Genomic DNA, 24092 nt, shown 5'->3' on the forward strand with positions numbered 1-24092 from the left:
CCATGGACAGTAATACTAAAAGGAAAGGGAGTTCATGATGGCTGGGAGTTTGTTAAGAGGGAGATAGTAAAAGCACAACTTCAGGCAATACCAATGAGACGGAAACATGGAAGGTGCCTAAAGAAGCCAGGGTGGCTATCTAAAGAACTTTTAACTGAGTTAAGATTTAAAAAGGATGTGTACAAAAAATGGAAAAGGGGGGAAACCACCAAAGAGGAATTCAAACAAATAGCCAGCACGTGTAGACAGAAAGTCAGAAAAGCTAAAGCACAGAATGAACTAAGGCTTGCTAGAGAGGTTAAAAGCAACAAAAAAGGCTTTTATGGGTATGTTCGTAGCAAAAGGAAGAACAAAGAAACAGTGGGGTCACCCAGAGGAGAAGATGGTGAAATGCAAACAGGGGACACAGAAAGGGCTGAACTCCTCAATGCCTTCTTTGCCTCAGTCTTCTCCGATAAAGAAAACAAAGCCCGACCTGAAGAATTTGGAGCAAATGATTCAGCAGAGGAAACACAGCCCAGAATAACTAAGGAGATAGTACAAGAATACTTGGCTAGTCTAGATGTATTCAAGTCTCCAGGGCCAGATGAACTGAATCCAAGAACTGGCAGATGTGATCTCAGAACCACTGGCAGTCATCTATGAGAATTCCTGGAGAACAGGCGAAGTCCCGGCAGACTGGAGGAGGGCAAATGTTGTCCCTATTTTCAAAAAGGGGGAAAGAGAGGACCCAAATAATTACCGCCCAGTCAGTCTGACATCAATGCCAGGGAAGATTCTGGAGCAGATCATTAAGCAAACAGTCTGTGAGCACCTAGAAAGGAATGCTGTGATCACCAATAGTCAGCATGGATTTCTGAAAAATAAGTCATGTCAGACTAACCTGATCTCGTTTTTTGACAGAATTACAAGCCTGGTAGATGAAGGGAACGCAGTGGATGTAGCCTACATTGCTTTCAGCAAGGCATTTGACAAGGTGCCCCATGATATTCTTATAAAGAAGCTGGTAAAATGTGGTCTTGACTATGCTACCACTCAGTGGATTTGTAACTGGCTGACTGACCGAACCCAAAGGGTGCTCATCAATGGTTCCTCTTCATCCTGGAGAAGAGTGACTAGTGGGGTGCCACAGGGTTCTGTCTTGGGCCCGGTCTCATTCAACATCTTTATCAACGACTTGGATGATGGACTCAAGGGCATCCTGATCAAATTTGCAGATGACACCAAACTGGGAGGGGTGGCCAACACCCCAGAGGACAGGATCACACTTCAAAACGATCTTGACAGATTAGAGAACTGGGCCAAAACAAACAAGATGAATTTTAACAGGGAGAAATGTTAAGTATTGCACTTGGGCAAAAAAAATGAGAGGCACAAATTGTGAGGAGAACCTGAGCTTACAGGGTTAAACAGCTCAGAGTGTACGCCCTGCCTACAATTTGGGAGGGGGGAGATTATGCGTCATTTCCGAGTGCCTCCAGCCTTTGTTCTTCCCTCTACTTTAGCTTTTGAGGAGAGAGGACGTGTTTTCACAATGCTGTTCGCTGTGATAGATAATGGATAGTCTGCTGTAAATAAAAACTACTTTTAGCTGCTAAGATCCTGAGTGGACTTTATTTAAGCACACTGAAGAACGAACTTGAGTTTGCAGCTTTCTTGTACTGCTGCTCATCTCTGCGTTTGCTCAGAGCCTTTGGAATGTGGCCTTTGAAGTCCGGAGGCCTGGCTGGTAGCTGCGCAGCCAAAGCGGGCTGGACTCCAAGGCTTATCTGAGCAATAAATCTTCTTCACAAATACAAGATGGGTGACACCTGGCTTGATAGCAGTACATGTGAAAAGGATCTAGGAGTCTTGGTTGACCACAAACTTGACAGTGTGACGCAGCAGCTAAAAAAGCCAATGCAATTCTGGGCTGCATCAATAGGAGCATAGCATCTAGATCAAGGGAAGTAATAGTTCCACTGTATTCTGCTCTGGTCAGACCTCACCTGGAGTACTGTGTCCAGTTCTGGGCACCACAGTTCAAGAAGGACACTGACAAACTGGAACGTGTCCAAAGGAGGGCAACCAAAATGGTCAAAGACCTGGAAACGATGCCCTATGAGGAACGGCTAAGGGAGCTGGGCATGTTTAGCCTGGAGAAGAGGAGGTTAAGGGGTGATATGATAGCCATGTTCAAATATATAAAAGGATGTCACATAGAGGAGGGAGAAAGGTTGTTTTCTGCTGCTCCAGAGAAGCGGTCATGGAGCAATGGTTCCAAACTACAAGAAAGAAGATTCCACCTAAACATTAGGAAGAACTTCCTGACAGTAAGAGCTGTTTGACAGTGGAATTTGCTGCCAAGGAGTGTGGTGGAGTCTCCTTCTTTGGAGGTCTTTAAGCAGAGGCTTGACAACCATATGTCAGGAGTGCTCTGATGGTGTTTCCTGCTTGGCAGGGGGTTGGACTCGATGGCCCTTGTGGTCTCTTCCAACTCTATGATTCTATGATTCTATGATCTGAAGGCAGCCCTGTTCAGGGAAGTTTTTAATGTGTGACATTTTTATGTATTTTTAATCTTTGTTGGAAGCCACCCAGAGTGGCTGGGGAAACCCAGCCAGATGGGCGGGGTACAAATAAATTATTATTATTATTATTATTATTATTATTATTATTATTATTATTATTACTACTACTACTACTATTACTACTACTACTACTACTACTACTATTAGGAACATCTTCCTGACAGTATGAGCTGTTCGACAGTGGAATTTGCTGCCAAGGAGTGTGGTGGAGTCTCCTTCTTTGGGGGTCTTTAAGCAGAGGCTTGACAACCATATTTCAGGAGTGCTCTGATGGTGTTTCCTGCTTGGCAGGGGGTTGGACTCGATGGCCCTTGTGGTCTCTTCCAACTCTATGATTCTATGATTAAAAGGTGTGTTTAATCCTTCTTCCACCTGCTTTCCTACTCAAAATCCTTCCTCTCCTAAACTACAATGGAGAGGGGAATACATAATGTACATTTTTTAATTTTTTTAATTTTTTGATGCTTAGTACCAATCTAACTGCGACGCGGGTGGCGCTGTGGTCTAAACCACAGAGCCTAGGGCTTGCCGATCAGAAGACTGGCGGTTCGAATCCCTGCGACGGGGTGAGCTCCCATTGCTCGGTCCCTGCTCCTGCCCACCTAGCAGTTCGAAAGCACGTCAAAGTGCAAGTAGATAAATAGGTACTGCTCTGGCGGGAAGGTAAACGTCGTTTCCTTGCACTGCTCTGGTTTCGCCAGAAGCAGCTTAGTCATGCTGGCCACATGACCCGGAAGCTGTACGCCGGCTCCCTCAGCCAATAAAGCGAGATGAGCGCCGCAACCCCAGAGTCGGCCATGACTGGACCCAATGGTCAGGGGTCCCTTTACCTTTACCTTTACCTTTACCAGTCTAACTAAACAGGGAAGGCTGGAAGTTGAAGGCTGCAAGCTGAATTTATTCCTCTTTGTTATTTTATTCTTCCCCAATGGGAAAATTGCATCCCTCTCAATGTTCTTTGACTCCAACCCCCATCAGCCTCAGCCAGCATGGCCAATGGTAAGGGATGATGGGAGCTGTAGTCCAACAACTTCTGAAGGGCCACACCTGCTTCCATCAGGCATATGTGATAAACACCACCCAACACCTTCTCATTCTCAACTGGCTTTCAAACAGCAACATTAGCAATTAAAATAATACTCTAGGAACCCACCAGCATCAGAAAACCAGTCCACAAACAACGTCCCTCCAGAGATAGTAACTATGTAGATCAGGAAGGACTTGGCCAAGCAGAAGAGTTACCTGGAAACTTTTGGCATTCAGATTTTTCTGACTCTCTGTGGCCACTTTCAGCCTGGAGTCCAGCCCCTTTATTAGCGACTCAGTATTGCGCACATACTGCAGGTCCCGGTAGGTCCGAAGGTCCAGCACCTCCATGGACTGGGAGATGTTTTGCACCTGCTCAATGAAAAAAAGGAAAAGAAACTTAAGACACACCACCTAAAGGATGGTCAGATTGCAGAGTATTATACATGGGATTACGGTAGATAGATGGAGGAGCTTGTGGTGGTGAAGGCAACCAGGGAGTGGGTCTTCTTCTTGAAGGTATCCCTGACATAAGAATCAGAAACCCGGGGTAGATATTTTGATTCCATTATGTTTCAAATATTAATGGTACTTAACCTTTAGAAAGATAGAATGCATCACTGACATTTTATAACATTTTAAAACCCCTGTGCTCTCTAGGCTATAAAGAAGAAACCTCATCTAACCCTGAAAGTGGCACAAATGGTCATTAAAGATGTTCTAGTTAGTATCAGGGTGTAAATCCAAACATCTCCTTGAAGCTTCCTGAGATAGCTCAGGGAAGAAGAGAAGTGAGAGGCAGAAATGTCAACAACCCCATCAAAGGTCTGGTTGCTAAGGAAACACTGATAAAGTGGCACCTGGGGCACCCCAAGGTAATTGTGGGGGAGCAGATAGCAGTATGGAGCCATACATGTTTATCATCCCATGACCTGTAACTTTGCTTGATGTATGTAGAAGAATGTTTGAGGTTTTAGGACTCTTTGTTTGAACTACAACATAAGCTTTCTTCTGATTTGCCTCTGGGCAGTCTGTTGAGCAACTGGTTGGCAAGGCTGACCTATTACAATAGTTAATAAACTGGGTCCCTAACTGGATCTGCTGTTGCTTGCTGTAATTCTCTTGGTTCTGTGTTTTATTTAAGAGGTGTTCCCTCAGCTGAGCCTCTAAAGAGGTCAGAATGGCTGACAAAAATTAGGGAGATTGCTTTGAATGCAAAACTCATGAGGTTTTCGTGTGTGCACACTTTTTAAAATCTAAGCAAAATGAGCAAGAAAATAAGTGTTTAGAAAATTGGTCCTTATTTATTAACTGCTGTAATGAAGATGACTACAATCATATCCAATCTTGTGTCTCTCCCTCAGTTCCATACTTTAAAATATTATGGCCACAATCCTGTGGTCTTAAAAAGAAATCATCCCATATATTCTGTATTTTAGGTTGCTGCTATGTTTTTAAAAGCAATTTGGGGTGCAAATGTTCAGGTGCCTCTGCTGGAACTTGCTGTTTCCATCCATGAGGTCAACAATACAGCATATAGATGAGGGATGAGGGGACCTGCTACCCTCCAAATCCTATTGGACTCCAATTCCCATCAGCCCCAGTCAGAATAGCCAGTGGCCAAGGATGATGGGAGCTGGAGTCCAGCAACATTTGGAGGGGCACAGGCCCCTATCCCCCAGCATCAATCAACAGACAGAATGTGTGAATATGAAAAGCAAATGCAAGCCAGGTCCCTCCATCCAAGTATTCCTGAGCACCTCTGTCACATTACAGACGGCAATTGATTTACAGTCTTGGTTCGGCAGACATACAGTGGAGTCTTCTCTTCTGGGACTTGAGCTGGAACCGGCAGTCTGGTGCACCAGCTGGAATTCAAGCTTCTTTCCCCTGCTTTGCACCCATGAAATATGAATGATAATGTAACCAGGCTGAGTTGAATACTTATTAGAGTTGGGGTGGGGTAGAGAGGAAAGAGAAATAAGCTATCAAAGCTGATCTTTTAAAGTGAGGTGGCTGAGTAAGGCTGCCCTCGATGCAGGGGGGGGGGGGAAGAGCCCTCTCTGTATGTAGCTTCATCCCATCCTGTATGTAGCTTTTAGGAGAGGGGCAACACACTCACATCTGATAGAGTTGTATCATTCACCAGTCCCTCTGGAGTCTGCTGATGAGGAAGGGGAACACACTGGTCTCAAAAGCAAGCCAGCCACCACCTGAAGTGTGAGGCTACCACTAAACCAGGAGCTGTGCATTAGTTCATCTTTTGTCCTGATATCATGTTCTGGGTTCCACCCAGATCAGTGTACCCTCCATTAGTGGTGGGGAGCCTGAAGCCCTCCAGCTGTGGTTGGACCACATCTCCCAACATCTCTGGCCATTGGCCAACCTGGCTAGGGCTGATGGGAGTCGGAGGAGCCTACCAACTTCTGGAGGACCACAGGTTCCCCATCCCAGAGGTAAAATGTGAACCAAGCAACCTCCTTCCTCCCTAGATGAATACACCTCTCTTTACCTGAGATGTGTAGGGCCCCACTCTTTTCACAACTGTTTCCAGCTTTTCTTGTAACCTGCTCTAGGATCTGCTGGTGAAGGGTTGGTAATAAATGTAATTAATAATGTTATTGATGATGATGATGATGATAGATGGAGTCAGCCTAGTTGAGGGGAAGCAAGCTTGAACAAAAAAGGGACACAGGTGGCGCTGTGGGTTAAAGCCTCAGCGCCTAGGACTTGCCAACTGAAAGGTCGGCGGTTCGAATCCCTGCGGCGGGGTGCGCTCCCGCTGCTCGGTCCCAGCGCCTGCCAACCTAGCAGTTCGAAAGCACCTCCGGGTGCAAGTAGATAAATAGGGACCGCTTACCAGCGGGAAGGTAAACGGCGTTTCCGTGTGCAGCTCTGGCTCGCCAGATGCAGCTTTGTCACGCTGGCCACGTGACCCGGAAGTGTCTCCGGACAGCGCTGGCCCCTGGCCTCTTAAGTGAGATGGGCGCACAACCCCAGAGTCTGTCAAGACTGGCCCGTACGGGCAGGGGTACCTTTACCTCTTAGGTAGGCAAACCCCCTTAGGAAGGCAGATGTGTGCAGCAATGGGGTCTGCACTCTCTCAAGAAAGAGATTTTTCTCTTGTGCTTTTCTGGTGCTTTCAACAATCTATAAAATCAGCAATCACATCACTTGTTATCCCAGCTGGATATCAGCTTCCACCATCCCTGACCACTGGCCATCCTGGGAGTTGGAATCCAGCAACATCTGGTGGGCCACACGCTCCCCTCCCCTGATCTCCATCATTGGCTGATGATGGAAACTCAGAACATCACATCATGGCGTGTGTGTGTTGCAGGTGGGGAGAGGCAAAGGCCCCATGGTGGGTATGATTCCCGCCTGTTACTGTGGCTGAGTGGTTAGAAAATTGCCCTATGCTGTTAGTGGTGTGACCGAGTCCTGGGAGCTCCCTCTTTTTCTTCCGAGATGACTAGTCATACAAAAGGCAAGTGGAGTCATGCTACTCCTTTCTCTTAGTGGAGCTCAAATTCATGCCTGCTGCTTCCCAACCCCACGTCCTATGCAGGGAGCTGCTGTGGTCAGTGTGTAACTGTGGTTTGCCTTGTTGCCTGACCTGCTCCCTTGTCAAAAGATTGTTTTTCCTTGGGTTGTTTGTACTTTCTGTATGTCTCCTGCCCAAAGAATCTATGCAGCAGGTCTGCATTGTGTGGCTTCTCATTTCCCGACATGCAGTGCTTTTTTTCTGGGGGGGATGCAGGGGGACGCATACCCCTAAACATTTTCTGAAACTTTGTACTTTGGTCCATTTACTGTATTTATTTTTCCAGATTTGAACTACAAAATGGTAATTTTTTTGAGTCAAAATGAGAGTACCCCGTAACATTTTTTTTATAGAAAAAAAGCACCGCCTACATGTATTTTGCTACACAATGGTGGTTGTGAGTGTCATAAAGGGGCTATAGCTTTCTTTGCCACTGGGGCTGCAGTAGGGGCACTTAGGCATTGGAATCTGGGTTGTGCAATTCAGGTGTGCTTGGGGGGGGGGTCCTTATGGTCATGTCCCACTGGCTCCAATCTCATGTCTGTGTTGTCACATGCAAAAACCCCAATTGGTGGGCTTTGACTACGTTTCTGTGGCTATCTCTGCTGATTGGGGATTTTCCTCTGTGCTACCCATCCCATCTCAGGCTGAGCATGTACAGGGTGCAGGAGCCATTCCACCAGTGTGGAGGTGCTGCATCTTCCCCACTTGGGTAATGTGAGTATAGGATTGCTAACCTCAATTCTCTTTTATAGCTTCCTCTAAAGAAGGTTGAGTGGTTACTTAGTGACAGGGGGAAAAGATCCTGTCATGATGAAAGTGATTAGGTGTGTGGGGGGGTGTATGTGTGTGTGTGTGTGTGTGTGTGTGTGTGTGTTAAAAAGCCTTCATTAATCTAGCAGAGGGAGGCAGTGCAAGGAAGAACACTGAAGACTGAAAGTAGGCAAAAAAATTCATTTAGAAGAAACTGGCCATCACTTTGTGATCCACTATCAGGGAGGGCAGCCACAAGTAAGCAATGTGGATTTTATGTGATCAGACTGCGATCAGAATCAATTTTGTGTATCTGCATATAAGAATTTAAACTGTTTTATGCCTCTGGATCTAGGAGAGATGCAGACCCCCTAAAGCCCTGACTCTCAGTCCTGTTTGCACATATGCACCCTACGCATTGGCATCCAGTGTTGCCCACCATCTTGGCAAGCTTATCTCTGAAGATACAGATCCCAAACTCCCAAAATATTGTTTTGTAAAGAGCACAGTTTAGCAAGAATCTCCACAATCCTCAGCCTGAGCTCTCCTAGCAACATGATTTCAGTAGCTCCCCTGATCTAAAGAAAGACATGTTCACATTCAGTGTAATCAATGGGGAAATTAGTTATGTGACTGACCTAAGTCTCGTTGCTTTCGAATGGGACTGAACTGTGACTAATCTTCTCTAGATGGGGGCTAGGTAATCAAGTGATCTTGGAGATGCCAGCTTGAATAGGTTTGGCATTTTAACTTCCGACAAACAACAAAGTAATCTCCATGCTCCATTGTGACCTTCTGGTCTATGAAGTACGAAATCAATACTACTCCATTCACTTCCCCAAACAACAACTGATGGAGTCCCTCTTGCCATTCCACAATATGTCCAGACTCCGCAGCTGCTTTCATTAGAGAATTTGCCAAAGGTGCTCACTGTTCTGCCAAAGGACAAGAGGCATCAAAATGGCAAGTCAGATCAGACACCTCCATATCTGACTCCTGCCAAGTTGCTTTTGGAGGGGTTTGGCTTCTATTACCAGAGAATAATCTCATCTGTGGGACTTGGCCCAAAACACCAAAGGAAACCAGCTCCTCTGATAGGTTGGCAGATTTTGGAGTGTGATCTGCTGCATGCACTTCTGCAACTCCAAAACCAACTCAAATGTTTGAATGCCTTGGTTCTTTCACCTCCTGCTGGCGTAGGTGAAGGAGGAAACCCAAACCCCTCTGATCCCCAAATAACCCAGGACTGTATTCCTCCCAAGCATCAGTTCCTTTCTCATCTCGTCACACGCGGCAGCACAATGTCCATAGCCCCAGGTTAAGAGTCGTTGCGTGGAGATATTTTGCAAATGCAATTTGCTTGCTCAATGGCTGTGTGTGGTGTCTCGGCTGGCGCGTCAGCCAACTGCACCAGTTCCAGCTGAACAAACAGCTAGCAGAGTTAGTTGCAGCAGTGTGGGCACGGATGAAATTCCTGGCAGAAGACACACCTACTGTAGGTCTGGAGCCCAGATTTATGTAGAACACTGTCAAAACAGTTGCAAGTTCAGGGAAGTATTCCAAAGCTGTCTTTAGGTACTTATGCTTGTAAAGGCTCTTTTATCTGCCTGATATTGCAACTGAGTTCCCATTTAAGTCATAGTTGTTTAGGGTTGGATTCAGCTAAATAGTTGCACTAGCAGGAACCAGCACAAGTCCCACTAATGCAATGGGGCATTTCCCCCTCTCCTCTCCTCTCATCCCTCCACCCCACCCCAAATTGGCTTGGGGTGGGAGAACCCCCAGAACACTGCTCAGGAGGAGAGGAGATCATTCTGAAAGGCAAGCAGAAATGCTCGCATTGTTGGAACAATCAAATTTGTGTGATGTTGAATTCCATCCATGCATAAGTCAACAACACTGAGTTAATGTAAAAAGCAAAAAACACCACCCTGAAATTACCGTAAGGGTTACTTTTTGTAATGCATGGGTACAAATATATAATGATTATGCCTGGGTCTCTATTAATAGCTCCTTCCACACACACCCATGTTACTTCCTATGGCATGTGCTACGACAGGCATATCCAAACTTGGCCCTCCAGATGTTTTGAGACTACAATTCCCATCATCCCTGAACACTAGTCCTGTTAGCTAGGGATAATGGGAGTTGTAGTCCCAAAACATCTGGAGGGCTGAGTTTGCCTATGCCTCTTCTAAGACATCATATTCAGGCTCTTTCTCCTTTAACTCAAAATATCTTGCATGCATTAATGGCTGAATCAACATATAGTACTTATTGTATTGTTTAAATAATGATTTCCACATGATAGGGTGATTTAGCCCCTAGACTCTTGGGTGTGCAAACAACATTAATGGGAGTCCAGATTTTGACTTCTCTGACATTTTAGTTAAATGCAGGGCCGTTATATAGAGTGTTGTTGTGTTCATACCACTTGTCCTCATGGGGAGGGAAGGATAGGGAACCTGTGGCCCTTCATATGAACATTCTACTGAGTCAGACCATTGATACACCTAGCTCAGTATTTTAACAAGGACTGGCAAAGGATTAATCCAGGTTTCAGATGAGATACCAAGGATTCAAAATGGGGCCTTCTGAAAGCAAAGCAGATGGTCTACCACTGAGCTGCAGTCCTCTTCCTACAGATGTTGTTGGACTCCAACTTCTATAAGCCCTGATCATTGGCTAAGCTGGCTGGTGCTGATGGGAGTTGGACTCCAACAACATCTGGGGAGCCTCAAGTCCCTCATCCCTGGGTTCTTCATGAGAGTAGATTACTGGAGATCTTGAGTGTGCTTTCTGACTTTCTTCAACATGGACTCAACTTGGAGCCTCCCAAATAAGAACTGCATCCCAAACAGCACAGTCACAAGTTCTGCCACCCCCAAATGAGTAAACGAATCTGCTCTCAATTCAGTTCAGAGGCCCTATTCCTGTGTGCAAGTAATTTACATGCCAAATGCAAGACAGAAATTAGCTCGGTTGTGACAAAGAAATACCCCCTCTCTGCGGGATTTCTTTTGGTCTTGCACGGATCATACAAACTTGCGTCTGCATGGTAGGTTACCTCCATGGCGTTTGGTGCAGGTGTCACTTTGCTTACATTGCATTTGCATGTGGCAATTGCTTTCTTCCTCCTGGTGCTTCTGCATTTTTGCTTTCACAAACCATGCTTCAGTTGGCACATATATATATACAAAATGCCTATTGTCTTGAATGTACATTCAGCTGAATCCACCTTCTTTCCTCTAGCCTTCACTGATCCAAGTTAAAGAGTGACAGAAGTAACAGTCTCAATGCAAGAGGAGTGGGAATCTCAAGGTACAGATGTGGCCCTTTGCGCCTTCCTCCCTTGGAACTCTGTTGAAGCCAGCCCCCTACGCAGCCACATACCCTCCTCAGCCTTGCTTCACATCTGCGTTGAATATTTTCACTGGGCTGGCATGTCTCCTTGAACCCTGACAATGCCTCATTGCATGGGTAGAGAGGGGCGTCCAAGTGTGTTTAGAAGCTAGACTCCTGTACAAAGGAAAGTGTAATTGTTCTGCGGGCTTGTGCCTCTGGTCCCACACACCACTGGCATGTGGCCCCTGGAAGATTGATAAGAAAGGAATTCAGTCCTTAAGCTGGAAAAGGATACCCACCCGATGCCCTTGGGCATGGCCAGAAGACATGGGATACATGGTCTATGTTTGCATGCAACGCTAAGCCAAACCATGGCTCAGCATGGATGTCCAAGTGTGCAGATTCCCAGAAAGGAGATTGCACCTGCAATGTGCTGCTTCTTCTCTTGGTCCACCTGCTACCATGACGCCTGGGCTGAAACCAAGGCATAGGTTGTCTTAGTATTCAGTGCAAAGTGGATCACAGTGGCCTTACTGAAGCTAAGCAGCTCTAAGTCTGGTCAGTGCCGAGACAGGAGACTGCCCATCCATGCCACTTGAGGTCCATGATGGGAGAAGCACAGGAAATAAATGTAAGAAGGAAAGGAAAGGGGCTTCTTAGTACCACTTGGGAAAGTGTCCACAGATGCCTAAATGGGCCTCCCTACATCCCTTTGACCCTCATCACCTCCTTTCCTTCTCTCCTCTGACTCTCTTGTTTCTGAGTCAACTCTTCATTTCTTGGCTTACTATTTGGAGTGGATTTTGGCTACTTTGCAAGGCTTGCAACCTTAAGCATCATTTATTCCATTACACTCGGATACCAGCCCTCTCACCCTCTGCTGGGGTTGCAAAGCATATTTAGGGCAATTATGTAAACATTGCCAGGAACAGGCCTCCCTCAGCACATTCAGCATTCAAAAATGACACGTTCTCTCAACTTATTTCCAGCGATTATTTGCCTTATTCCACCACAAACACCCTAAATCACTCCAGTGTACCTTCCTTTACCCAAACCAGGCACTTTCCTCCCCTTTCCCAGCTTTTTCAATTTCATCCAGCGTAAACAGTAAAGTAATTTTATTTTGGGGGCTTTAAAGAGACTAGATTGTAAGTAGTGTTCTTTCAATGGTTATTTATTTATTAACATAGCCCCTACTGGTACTTTACGGCTATGGCTGGGGCCTCTGAAGGGAGCTATTTAAGAGGCATTTTGCAGCATGTTGTAATAAAAGTTTAATCAGCTTCCAGCCTCCTTCCTTCCTTCCTTTCTTTCTTTCTTTCTTTCTTTCTTTCTTTCTTTCTTTCTTTCTTTCTTTCTTAGCATGCACACTTGTGTACAAAAAGTCAAGACAGAAAGAGAGGAAACACAGCTTGTCCAAGGATCCCTTCTGTGATACAGACAGGAAACAAGCAGTCATTAAAACACACAAACAAATGTCTAAAGTAACAACAACTTGAAAGTGACCTTGAAATCCATATTGGTGGCAGAGGACAGGCTGACTTGCTTGTTTTGTGTCCAAGCCTTTTTGGAGATGCTAAAACAAGCTTTATTTTGAGGCTATTTGATTGCCAAGGTGCCACCCAGAAAGTAAGAAAACCACCATGTGTAGACAGAGCACCTGCCCCCAGTAAATGCTGCATCTGCAGATAGAGTCCCTCTTTCACAGAACAATTTAAGGTGCAAGAAACTCTCGTCCTCTTGAAACCACAGGGCTGAAGTTTGCAAAAAAAGTGAAATATCTGGGTGTAAATATGACCGCAAAAAAAGAAGAATTTGTACAAAGACAACTATGAAAAGCTATGGAAAGATCTTAAAAGAGATTTGGATATCTGGACAAGGTTGAAACTATCTTTGTTGGGCCGAATTTCTGCAATAAAGATGAATGTATTGCCTAAGTTGTTACTTTTGTTCTAAGTACTTCCTATCATTGATAAGTTGAAATGTTTTAAGGAATGGCAAATGGTATTATCTAAATTTATCTGGCAGGGGGAAAACCCAGAATTAAGTTTAAATTATTAACAGATGTGAAAGAGAGAGGGGGTTTCTCCCTGCCAGATTTAAGGATTTATTTTGAAGCTGCAGCCTTTTGCTGGTTGAAAAAATGGTGTTTATTGGAAGATACAGATGGTTTAGATTTGGAAGGTTTTGATAATGTATTTGGTTGGCATGCATATTTATGGTATGACAAGATAAAAGCTCATAAAGGATTTAAAAATCATATAATTAGAAAATCTTTGAACAATGTTTGGATAAGATACAAGGTTTTGTTAGAAAGGAAAACACCCAGGTGGATATCACCATTGGAAGCTAAGACCCATAAAAGGTTGAATATGAAAGAGACATAGTTGAAGTACAATGATATTCTGATGGAAATAGGGGACCAATTTAGATTAAAATCTTATGATCAGTTGAAAGATAAAATAGATAATTGGTTCCAGTACATCCAGATAAATGAAGTGTTTAAAATGGATAAGAAAATTGGTTTTCAAACAGAGAAATCTAAACTGGAAACGGAATTATTAGATACAAAAACAAAAAACCTATCTAAGATGTATAACTTATTTCTGGAATGGCATATGAAAGATGAACAAGTGAAATCTGTAATGATTGAATGGGCCAGGGATGTGGGGCACAATATCATGATGGTGGATTGGGAGAAATTGTGGGAAAAGGGAATCAAATTTACAGCTTGTAATGTATTAAGAGAAAAATTGATGAAAATGATGTACAGATGGTATTTAACACCAGTGAAGCTAGCAAAAATGTATCATACTCATGACAATAAATGCTGGAAATGTAGAGAAAAAGAAGGAACCTTTTACCACATGTGGTGGACCTGCTCCAAGGTAAAAGGTTTCTGGGAAAGGATTTATAATGAATTGAAAAAAGTGTTGAAAAACACATTAAAAAACCAGAAGCCTTTTTACTTGGTATAGTGGGGGATGAAATCCCCAAAAAGGATATTACTTTTTTTTCTGTAAGCCACAACAGCTGCGAGAATATTGCTAGTGAAGAATTGGAAGAAACAAGATTTACCAACTGTTGAAGAACAGCAGATGAAGATTATGGACTATATAGAACTTGCCAAACTGACTGGGAGACTCCGAGACCAGAGAAAAGAGATGGTGGAAGAAGACTGGAAGAAGTTTAAGAAACATTTGCAAAAATATGTTAATATTTAAATCTTAAAATAGCTTTGGAAGTGGATATAGGCTGTAGGGTTAGAAGTAGAAGATAGGGTATTTTAAAATAGTATTATTTGTAAGTGATAAAATGTGAACTTATTTTAAGTGTGATTAAAAAAAAAAAAGATGGTTAGAAATAATGATATATGTAAACTGCTAAAGATGAAACAAAATGAAAATCAGACAGGAGGGGCTTGGGGAAGCCCACTTAAAAATCTTTAGAAAAATAAGGATATGACAAGAATTTGTTTGTATTGTTTGTTTTTCTGTTTGTGTTCTTTATTTGTGTTATAAAATGAATAAAGAAATTTGAAAAGCAAAGAAACTTTTGCCGTCTTTTCCAGCTGGCACCCTGTCTTAAGGCAATCAGCCCCAGGTGGAGCTTCTAAGAGATGGTTTTGATTCTTGTTCCTTGGGAGTCACAGTATCACTTTAGAAAAATACCATCACCCTGGGCTCTAGCACCTTTAGGAGGCCATTGCCTCTCCTCTTGCATTCCTGCCTCCTGTGATTGGTCCCTGACCCAATCCATGTCCATGTGGGAACTGGTGCAGTTCACCCCAGTGATGGCTAGCCCCAGTGGCCCAAACCACGCCAACCCCAGTAAGCTAACCTAGGGCCCCTTGACCATGATCAAATCTAACTGCTGCTTCTGCTCTTGATATTGTACATTGAAGGTTCCCACCCCCATTATGGGGACTTTGCATTTTTGGAAGTACCGGAGGGTGAATGGGGCCAGCCTAAGCTTGGGGCCACCGCTGAGACACAATTTCCTTAATCTCTGTGCCAAGATTATGGAAAGGGTTGAGCCTGTATCAAGCTCTATGCGGCACGGGGCTCCCTCTATCTGTACCTCAATGTAATTTTTTTTTTTTGCATTGGAATGAGGCAACTGGTATACCTGACGGTCTGTGATCTCAATCAAGTTGCCTTGGTGTGTTGGACCGTGGGGCCTAGGACTCTTGGGTTGGCCATCTGATGTGAGGCATTGGCCAGGTCGGGCACAACACACCCGGGCGATGTGTCCCGCTTTTCTGCACTGTCGGCATTTTGCGTTGCGGAAACTGCAAGTCCTCCACTAATGGCTCTCATCGCAGCTTGCGCAGTTCTCCTCTTCCGCCCGAGGCTATTGTGGTGGATGTGCTGCTTGTGTGTGCCACTGCACTCAGTATTCGTCCTCCCTGTTGGATTCTGACTCATCGGTGAGGTTCTTGTGGTGGACCCTTGGTTGGGATGCCGAGTTCGGCAAGAATCCTTGCGCTGACCTCTCGGCAGCTTCGGTTGCCAGGGCCTCCTTTGGGTGACCTGGAACATCAGGTCCTTCTTGGCGCAAAGGTGCCACTGCAGCTTCTCGTCCCTCAGGCCACTGATGAGGCGGTCGCGGAGCATGTTCTCCGACTCTGTGAAGTTGCAGAGCTGGGCGGCCTGGTGGAGGGAGGTCACATACCCAGTTATTGTTTCTCCCGGGGTCTGCTGCTTTGCTTAGAAGGCGTTGCGACATGCTACCACCGAGGGCTGTGGCAAGAAGTGCCGCTTCAGCCGTTCCATTATCATGTTGTAGGGAATGGTCACAATATTTGCGGGTGCAAGGAGAACTCGGACGATCTTGAACATTTCTTCTCCACAGGTGCTGAATAATGTCGCCCACTTCTTGGCTACATCAGTGACGTCCTTTGCCTCCAGGAGGAAGTGGAAATGGGTGGAGTATCCTTCCCAGTCTCCTGAGGCTGGGCTGAACGACGTGAAGCTGCTGTCTGTTGCCATTCTGGGTCCTTGGGTCCCAGTAGCCTGGATGCAGTGGTGTTGCCAGTGGCGGCTGCAGTGCGGTGTGCGGACAGCTCAGTGGGATCCCACCTTTGTTCCCAGAGAAATGTACTTGGAGTTGCATAGTGATTTCATGCTCTTTATTGCAGATCATAAAACAGTGAATGGATTTCCCCCCAAACCTCAAGCTTTACATACATTATTTACACAATGCGTCCTGTCTGATTGGATGATTCTGCTTCCCTCCTGGAGCCTGATTGGGCTGCTCCTGCAGGCCAATCAGGTTGTTGCGTTCTAGGATCCTGCCTGCCTATTGGTCTAGGATCCAAACTTAGTACATAACAACTTCCCTTTCTTGTCCACAGACTTGGGCAGCCAAACACTGTCTATGTGCAGCCCATAGGCCAGCCTGATTCAGAAGAGGTCAGAGGGCTTCTACACATCAGACCAATCATTTTAATGAATGGGGAGATGGCAAAAATCCTCCTCAGTTGATTTGCATAGATCAGCCAAGGGTGTTGTTGCTGTGTGTGTCCCATGTGTATACGTGAGATTGTGTGTGCAGGAAAGTGGGGCCGTCACACCCACTGCTAGCATGCAGCCCCCAGAAGATTGGCCAAGGGCAAATGCAGTCTTCAGACCAAAAACTAAAATTAAAATTAGCTCGTCCAGCTCCATTGCTGGTCCCTGTCATGAGGCTCGGCCTCAAGCAACTGATTTTGGGTGCTGCTACAGGGCAGCAAGCTGTGATTAAATTAAATTTAACTCTGATCACCTGCACATGCCACTCATTCTGCTACATAAAATGTAACGATTTTGTGTTGTAAAAGTGATGTTTAAAGAGGCACAGAGTGTGATGGAAATAAATGGCTTTTTAAAAAAGGAGGGCGGTGTCTGTTTTCGTAAGGCTGAGTTGTCTAGGAAGAGACATCACTTGTGTTTTCTGCCTCTTGCACCCAAATGGCCTGGGCCAGCCGTGGGACTTCTCTGTGTAAACAAGAGGTGAGGACTGAGGGGATTGAGGACATCAACCTTGAATCATCATCGGCATTTATGGCATCCTGATGGTATAAACAAGACAGGGTGACCCATCTGCACTATTCCTCTGAATTGGTAGCAGCTCAAGCTGAGCTCTCTGCTGTGCAGATCTATGAAGAAGGCAGCTTCTGACCCATCTCTCTTCCCTTCCAGGTATTTCAATCCTCGCCAAGGTCAAGCAGTGACCTCACTGTCACCTGAGCCCTGCTGGTGCTCAAGGGGAGATTTATAGCTATGTTATGCTGCATCATCAGGAGGCACGTTTTCCTCACTACTCCCTGCTGTGAAGAAATGCCTCTCTGACTTTCTCCAAGGAGGGCTGTGCATGTCATCTTAAATTATTTCTCTTGGGCTAGACAAGAGCCAACTGCACACGGCTGCCTTTTACTCAAGCTTGATCTTCTACCACAGCCCCTACTCACACCTGAGAGGAGGAGCTATTAGAGAGTATTTCTCTCATCAGTACCAAAATGCAGCAGACGACAAAGGAAGGGTCTGTACCTGGCACCTTCAAGCAAATAGATAACCTGTGACTCTCCAACTGCTGCTGAACTCCAATCTCAGCCAGCATGGCCAATGGCCAGACATGATTGGAGCCGCAGTCCTGCAACCTCTGGAGGGCTGCAGGTTCTCCACCTCTGAAATCTGGCAGGATTTGTGTCTTCAGAAGGGGTGGCCTCACCTGAAAATTTCATTCAATTCTACCCTAAATGTTACAGAAGTTCACTTTTTTAAAAATGCAAAGGTGACCAGCAAAAATGCCCCTGGGCCTATTTGCCTGTAATATGGCAAGAGCAAATATGCCTGCAAACGTCATCCACTTCTGTCAAAATAAAATAAAACATATAGCTGCTTTTTTTATCTCCTAATAGTAAATAGTGAGGGGAGAACACTTACAACCCCTGGGTAAAATCAGGCAGCCTGTGAAAGTCCATAGCAGCCTCTCCCAGTTCCTACTAATCTAAATAAAGTATTCCAGAAGGATCTCCTGCTCTTGCCCTGCTCTATATAAAATGTCTTCTCTGTTACTTCTCTTTTCCTGAAGATAACTTGCTTTAAACCAAAGCATTTGCATCCACAATAATTAAAATGAATATTTTGTCATGATTTCACTGAGGGAAATAGGAGTGGCAGGGGCAGGAAAGAAAAAGGTTGTATGCTATTGTATAGGTCAGGAACAAACAAATTAGAAGAAAAGAAAAAGGAAAGATGTTACAGGGAGAGAACAAAGTATTGGATGTATTGACAGTCAGCACAGAGAGTGTGTGGAAAGCGGAGGAACTGGCTGCAGAGAACACGGCACAGCTCTTTTTATGATGAAGCTAACACGTACAAATTGAAAGGGAGGAAGAGAAACAAGGTGTGCATTAATGGTAAAATAGAATCACTTTTGTTATTCCCTGATTTCTTAGCTACAGCCAGAAGGCTTCTTCAGATAGGACACTTCTAGCTATTATGTGAAATAAGGTCTGACGTGTGAGAGTGAGACATTTCACCAAATTATGATTTATTGTTGTGGGGTGGGATGAATATGTATGTATGATTGTATGTATGTATGTATGTATGTATGTATGTATGTATGTATGTATGTATTTGTGTACACACACACACACACACACACACACATGATAATAATAAAAGGAATAATTTGGCTGGTGTGCAAGCTGCACCCTCTCCTAGGGAAGGGGAAAACTTGCCACAGTCTTCCAGACTGTCTCCCTCACTTCCAAACTAGACTCCTGCAAATGCCAGGGCTGTTTGTGAGAAGCATTTGGCGGGAGTATAGTAGGAATATAGCTGGTCCCTCCCAAACACAGCAGTGAGATTGTGTAGCAGGACTTGCTACTCTATGAGCACACTGCACCTAGGTACACCAGGCACAATTAAAATGTTAGGCCTTTAATGGTCTGGGTCCAGGATAACTAAAGTACTGACTACTCCTATATGCTGAGATCATTGTGAAAGGCTTTCTTCCTCTTACAAGCCAGTGTGGTGTAGTGGTTAGAGTGTTATACTAGGAGCAGGGAGACCAGGGTTCAAGTCCCCACTCAGCAGTCACAGCCTCTCAGCCTAACCAATCTAGTTGTGCACTCCACCTTGAGCTCCGTGAAGGTGAGATATGAATGCAATGAATAGAAGCTCCTCTGTTAGATGAGTAGAAAAAGGTGGCAGAAACAGGAGACATAATGCGAGTGATGCTTAGGGTCAGGAATATTCTCTCCAGAAAAGCCCATCTAGTCCCTTTCCCTTTAGACACCAAATGAAAGCAATTCTAATTTAGCACATTTCTGAGAAGAAGAGAAGGGGGAACAATAACTTCAGGAAGCTGTTCTACAGTTTTGCATTTGCATGACTTGCTTATTTCTTTATTAATCTCAGCTAGCATAATTAATGGTCAGTGATTATGACAGTTGGAGTCCAGCAATACCTGTAGGGCCACAGGTTCCTCACCCTTGCTGTACACACTTACCTCGCATGGTCCCGCTGAACTCAATGGAATCCTAGAATTGTAGCATTGGAAGGGACCATGAGGTCCAACCCTCTGCAATGCAGGAATCTTTTGCCCAATATGGGTCTTGAACTCACAACCCTAAGATATATGGTTACTTCCTTCTGAGTACTTGACCTGCAGAGAATTGTGCTGTTTCATCTGCTGCAGCAACAAGAAATCCATGTGGCACCTTAAAGACCAGACACCACTTAGTATAATTCGTCTTTTGACTAATTAAAAAGATGTTTCAATTAATCAGGTAGCAGGTTTTTAAAAACACTGCCACCTTTAATTTAAGTATTTAGTACCTTCTTAGAATGTACCGTCTTAGAAGAGGCATTTCTCCTCCTTAGGAACAAGGGAAGAAGTTGCCTTTTACAAGGTCTGACCACTAGATCACCTAGTCTAGTATTCTCTACACCAGCGGGGGGGGGGGATGGGACGACTTTGACCCTCTAGATAGATGTACCTGGATAACAACTCCCATCGGCCCCTACAGTTATGGCCAATGACCTGGGATGATGGGAGTTGTAGTTCAGCAACATCTGCAAGACCAAAGGCTCCCCAAGCCTACTTTCCACTGACTGCCAGTAGACCTCCAAGGTTTCAGGCAGGCTCTTTTCCAGCCCTTACCTGAAGATGCTGGTGCTGAACATGGACCTTCTTCAGGCAAAGCATAGGCTGTTCCACTGAGCTACGGACAATCCTTTCTCTCTCTCAGGAGGCAGTGACTTTTCTGAGATGGTGTCTTCTGTGACATATATGCACATAATCTAAAGCACAAAGCTTGTTTCCCTCCCTTTAGAACAATGGCTTTATTCATAGGCAAATGAATGCAGATGGAGGCCATTAAAACTCATGCAATGAATCAGCTGAGATCTCTTAGAGTTATAAACTAACTAAGTGCTAAAAGTTTAAAACAAATGATGAAATACAAAAATGGGAAAAAGAAAATGCCATACCAGAGGGACCTAATATGTTATCTTGGGGCAGTGGGGGAGGGGGGGAGGAGAGGGCAGAAAAATCTTTGAGAAAAACAGGTCTCTCCGGTACTGATAATCAGTGGTGGGGGCATTGCAGACTTGTGATAATAAATGTTTGTTTGTTTGTTTGTTTGTTTGTTTGTTCATACATACCCCGCCCATCCGGCTTGGTTTCCCCAGCTGGACGGGACTGGACTGGGTTGTCACTGGGGTACGGGGAGTCTTCAGCTTTGCTGCATGGAAGATCACAATCCTTGCTCTTTGAAGATCACTACAATTTCCTTCCTTAAGACCAACCACATTCAGAGGTCCATGAAAGGCTTCTGCATTAATCTGCAACCACTGCATTTGCTTGCTATGACCACAGTCCCAAGAAAGCTCAATAGACACACAGGAGAGCCAAGGGCTTAGGCTGCAAGATCTACCCTACAGACCCCTCCACCCGCACCACACACAATTAGGGCAAGCTGAGACATTCATTCGAGGCAATGAATCAGGATAAGTGGTGACTGGTGCTCCCTACCCAACCTCACTACAGGACTAACCATTGCTGCTGTTTGGTCCTCCACTGACAATCCATGTGCTGGCTGCTCTCTGCTACCCCAATGTCTCCCTCCAGGGAAGGATCCTTTCTTAGATCAAGGCATTGTAAGGCGAGGTGGCCCTGGAGAATCTCCATGCCACTGGCCCACTACTGTGGCATACACTGTTTAAATATCTGTCACTATAGCAAAGTGGTCAATGACCCGCTCACAGAGATTTCTGAGGCCATTCACCCCAGTTGCTCCAGTGCCTCAGTCTGGCAAAGAACTCTACAAACATAGGGTCGTTCCTCAGATCAAGGTGTGAGGGAGATCCTGCAGGCTGTGCCCATGATCCTTAACTATTGGACATGCTGGCTGGATGCTGATGGGAGCAGGTGTACAGCAACACCTGGAGGAACACAGGTTGCCCACCCCTGCTGTAGAGCATGAGCTGGCCAAACAAACTCCAGTTGGACACTTCATACAACTATCCCTGAGTTAGGCCCGTCCCCTGCAGTTGTCATGCACACAATAATTCTGAAGAGCTGTCCTTTGGAGTTGAAGCTGTCCCTCCTTCTGCCTTCCAATACACTGTGATGTGAGTCTGGTTTAACACATTAGGAATCAGGCTGAGATTACAACCAGCATTAAAAACTATCAATAAAAGCCAGGATAAAGCCAATGTGCCATATCCAGGGCTTTGTGAGCCATAAAAGGTTTTAAAAGGCAATTTCGTGGGGGGGGGGGAATAGGTATATTTAAGACAAATCCTATGTTTCTCATAAAACAGGGAGGGAGGGAGAGGGTTGGCACGAAATAGCTCAAAGAATTGGCTATTTGGAAGTCACCATGTCTCCTTGCTTTCTATGCCTCCACTCTAAACTCAATTCTTTCTGGATCAATAAAAACATATGAAAATGGAATCAAAATAGCTAGAGGTGCTTGGGGATAAGAACTAACACTCTTCCCTGTTAAGGATGAAAATTAATTCTAACAACACCATCCTGAAAAGAAAAACCACTCCCAGAATGTATTTTCCTAAATAGTTAGCTAACTGGATAGCAAATACCCAGATTATAGTGTACAAGGATCACAAGGATCACAATAAATGCAATATAAAAAGCAACATTAAAACCACAAAATTCTCAAACTCACAGACCTTGATTCACTAGCAAAACAAAACAAAACAAAACAAAAAACAGGCCAGCAATTGCATCAATCCGTAAAGGCCAGACAGAACAAGTTTGCCCTCAGCAAGGGGGACAAGTGTACCTTTGGTTAGGACTGCCATATTTCAAACACTGAAAAATCTGGACCAAAAAGTTGCAAAACCGCAGAGAAGGCCCTACAACATTTAACCAGCCCACTGTGCTAAACCAGCATGGTGTGGGGGCTCCAGAAATCGCTTCTGCGCATGTCCAGATACAGAAAATTGCTTCAGTGCAGGCGCGATTTCTGGCATTTGGCCATGCACAGAAGCAATTTCCCGGTACCACAGACACGGACAGACATGGATGCCCAGTAAGCCTTGCTGACCCCTGCCCTACAACAAGTCACTGAAGCCATGGCTGTGGCTGGGACTCTCAGCAGGGCCTCTCTAGGCACATTTGAAAGAGGTTTGTCATCTACCTGTGCAATATAAACAGTGCTGGGGTAATGGTGTGCTTGCAAACAGTCATGCCCAAAAGGATGGTGGGAAGTATTTCATTTCTCCCTCAAGACATTGTATAAAGAAACAGAGCAGGTCTGGGCAACCTATCAGTTGCCAGGTCAGCTGGACTACAACCCCCATCATTCCTGAGAGTTGACCATGCTGGCTAGGGCTGATGGGAGTTGGAGTCAAGTTATTCCTCTTGTCCAGTTTCTGTTTGCATCTGACTTTGCCATGCCTAGGAGCCCTTCCATCCTTGACCTTTGAAGCCTTTTCTTCACTCTGTCCAATTAAAAAGGAAAGGGAAACCTGCTGGTCAGACCAAACCTCCTTAGAAGTGTTGCTTGCTGGAACTCAGGATGCTGAATGTGTTGTTTTCTGAAAACTCTCTAGGCCCTGCTCTCAACTGGCTCCAAATCTATTTGCCCACTCTGATCATTTACAGGCAAGGAAACAGCAGCAGCAAGTAAGGCGGTATGTGGGCAGGAAGTCCAATTTTTCAAGCCACCAGGAGACGATAATCTCCAGGGTGCCATTACTCTTCTTTCCTGATCCCTCAGTGTCCCTCCATCATTCATGGCTGCCCACAGCTCTTTTTCCTGCCTCAACTACAACCTCCCCACTGGAGTAGTTAATTACCATAAGTATCAAATGTTTCTAAATGGCAGGAGCAAAGAATACATTTGCGGCGTGAGGGGGTTGGGGAGAAAGGATCATTTATACATTTGTTTGTGACTCACACTGGCCTTGCTGCCCAATCCAGGCAGGGTGTCCTTGGCTTCCCAAGTGGAAATGGAAACAGCAATGCATAACCCTTTGCAACAAAAGGCTGAGATAAAACAAATAAATATCAAGTGCAAGATCTTTCCGCTCAGAGCATCTAAAGGTCATTGTTTCAAAAGTGCATTTTTGCAATGCACTCTTTGCCACTTGCTTGCAATTCAGAACTTTGGGGGAGGTAAAGAGGTGGGGGGATGGGGCGGCTGGGCAGGGGTGCCTCATTCTCCCTGCTTCCCTCCCCTTCTCAAGAATATTTTACGTATATCATATGTGTGCGTGTACATGCACACTCAAACAAAGGCTGAGTGATGTCACAAGGCAGAGTTTCCCACGATGCCACAGGGTTTGGAAGTCTGAAACCTGACAAGAGGGTTGAACTTGAGAGTCTGTCTCAGT

At 45.0% G+C, this 24092-nt stretch overlaps 1 protein-coding gene across 4 annotated transcripts in view; it reads right to left on the reverse strand.

Annotated features, from left to right (window-relative positions):
* Positions 1-24092, reverse strand: part of OLFM2 (olfactomedin 2) — a 186579-nt gene that overhangs the window by 39366 nt on the left and 123121 nt on the right. For 3 of the 4 annotated variants that reach the window (XM_081898148.1, XM_081898146.1, XM_081898149.1), the window contains exon 3: positions 3813-3971. In XM_081898148.1, the coding sequence (XP_081754274.1) occupies positions 3813-3971 (159 nt within the window). The remainder of the gene's footprint in view (positions 1-3812; positions 3972-24092) is intronic. The other variant, XM_081898147.1, reaches the window with a different exon arrangement.

Source organism: Podarcis melisellensis (assembly GCF_964234715.1).
Source record: "Podarcis melisellensis genome assembly, chromosome: 2".
Classification (NCBI taxonomy): domain Eukaryota; kingdom Metazoa; phylum Chordata; class Lepidosauria; order Squamata; family Lacertidae; genus Podarcis; species Podarcis melisellensis.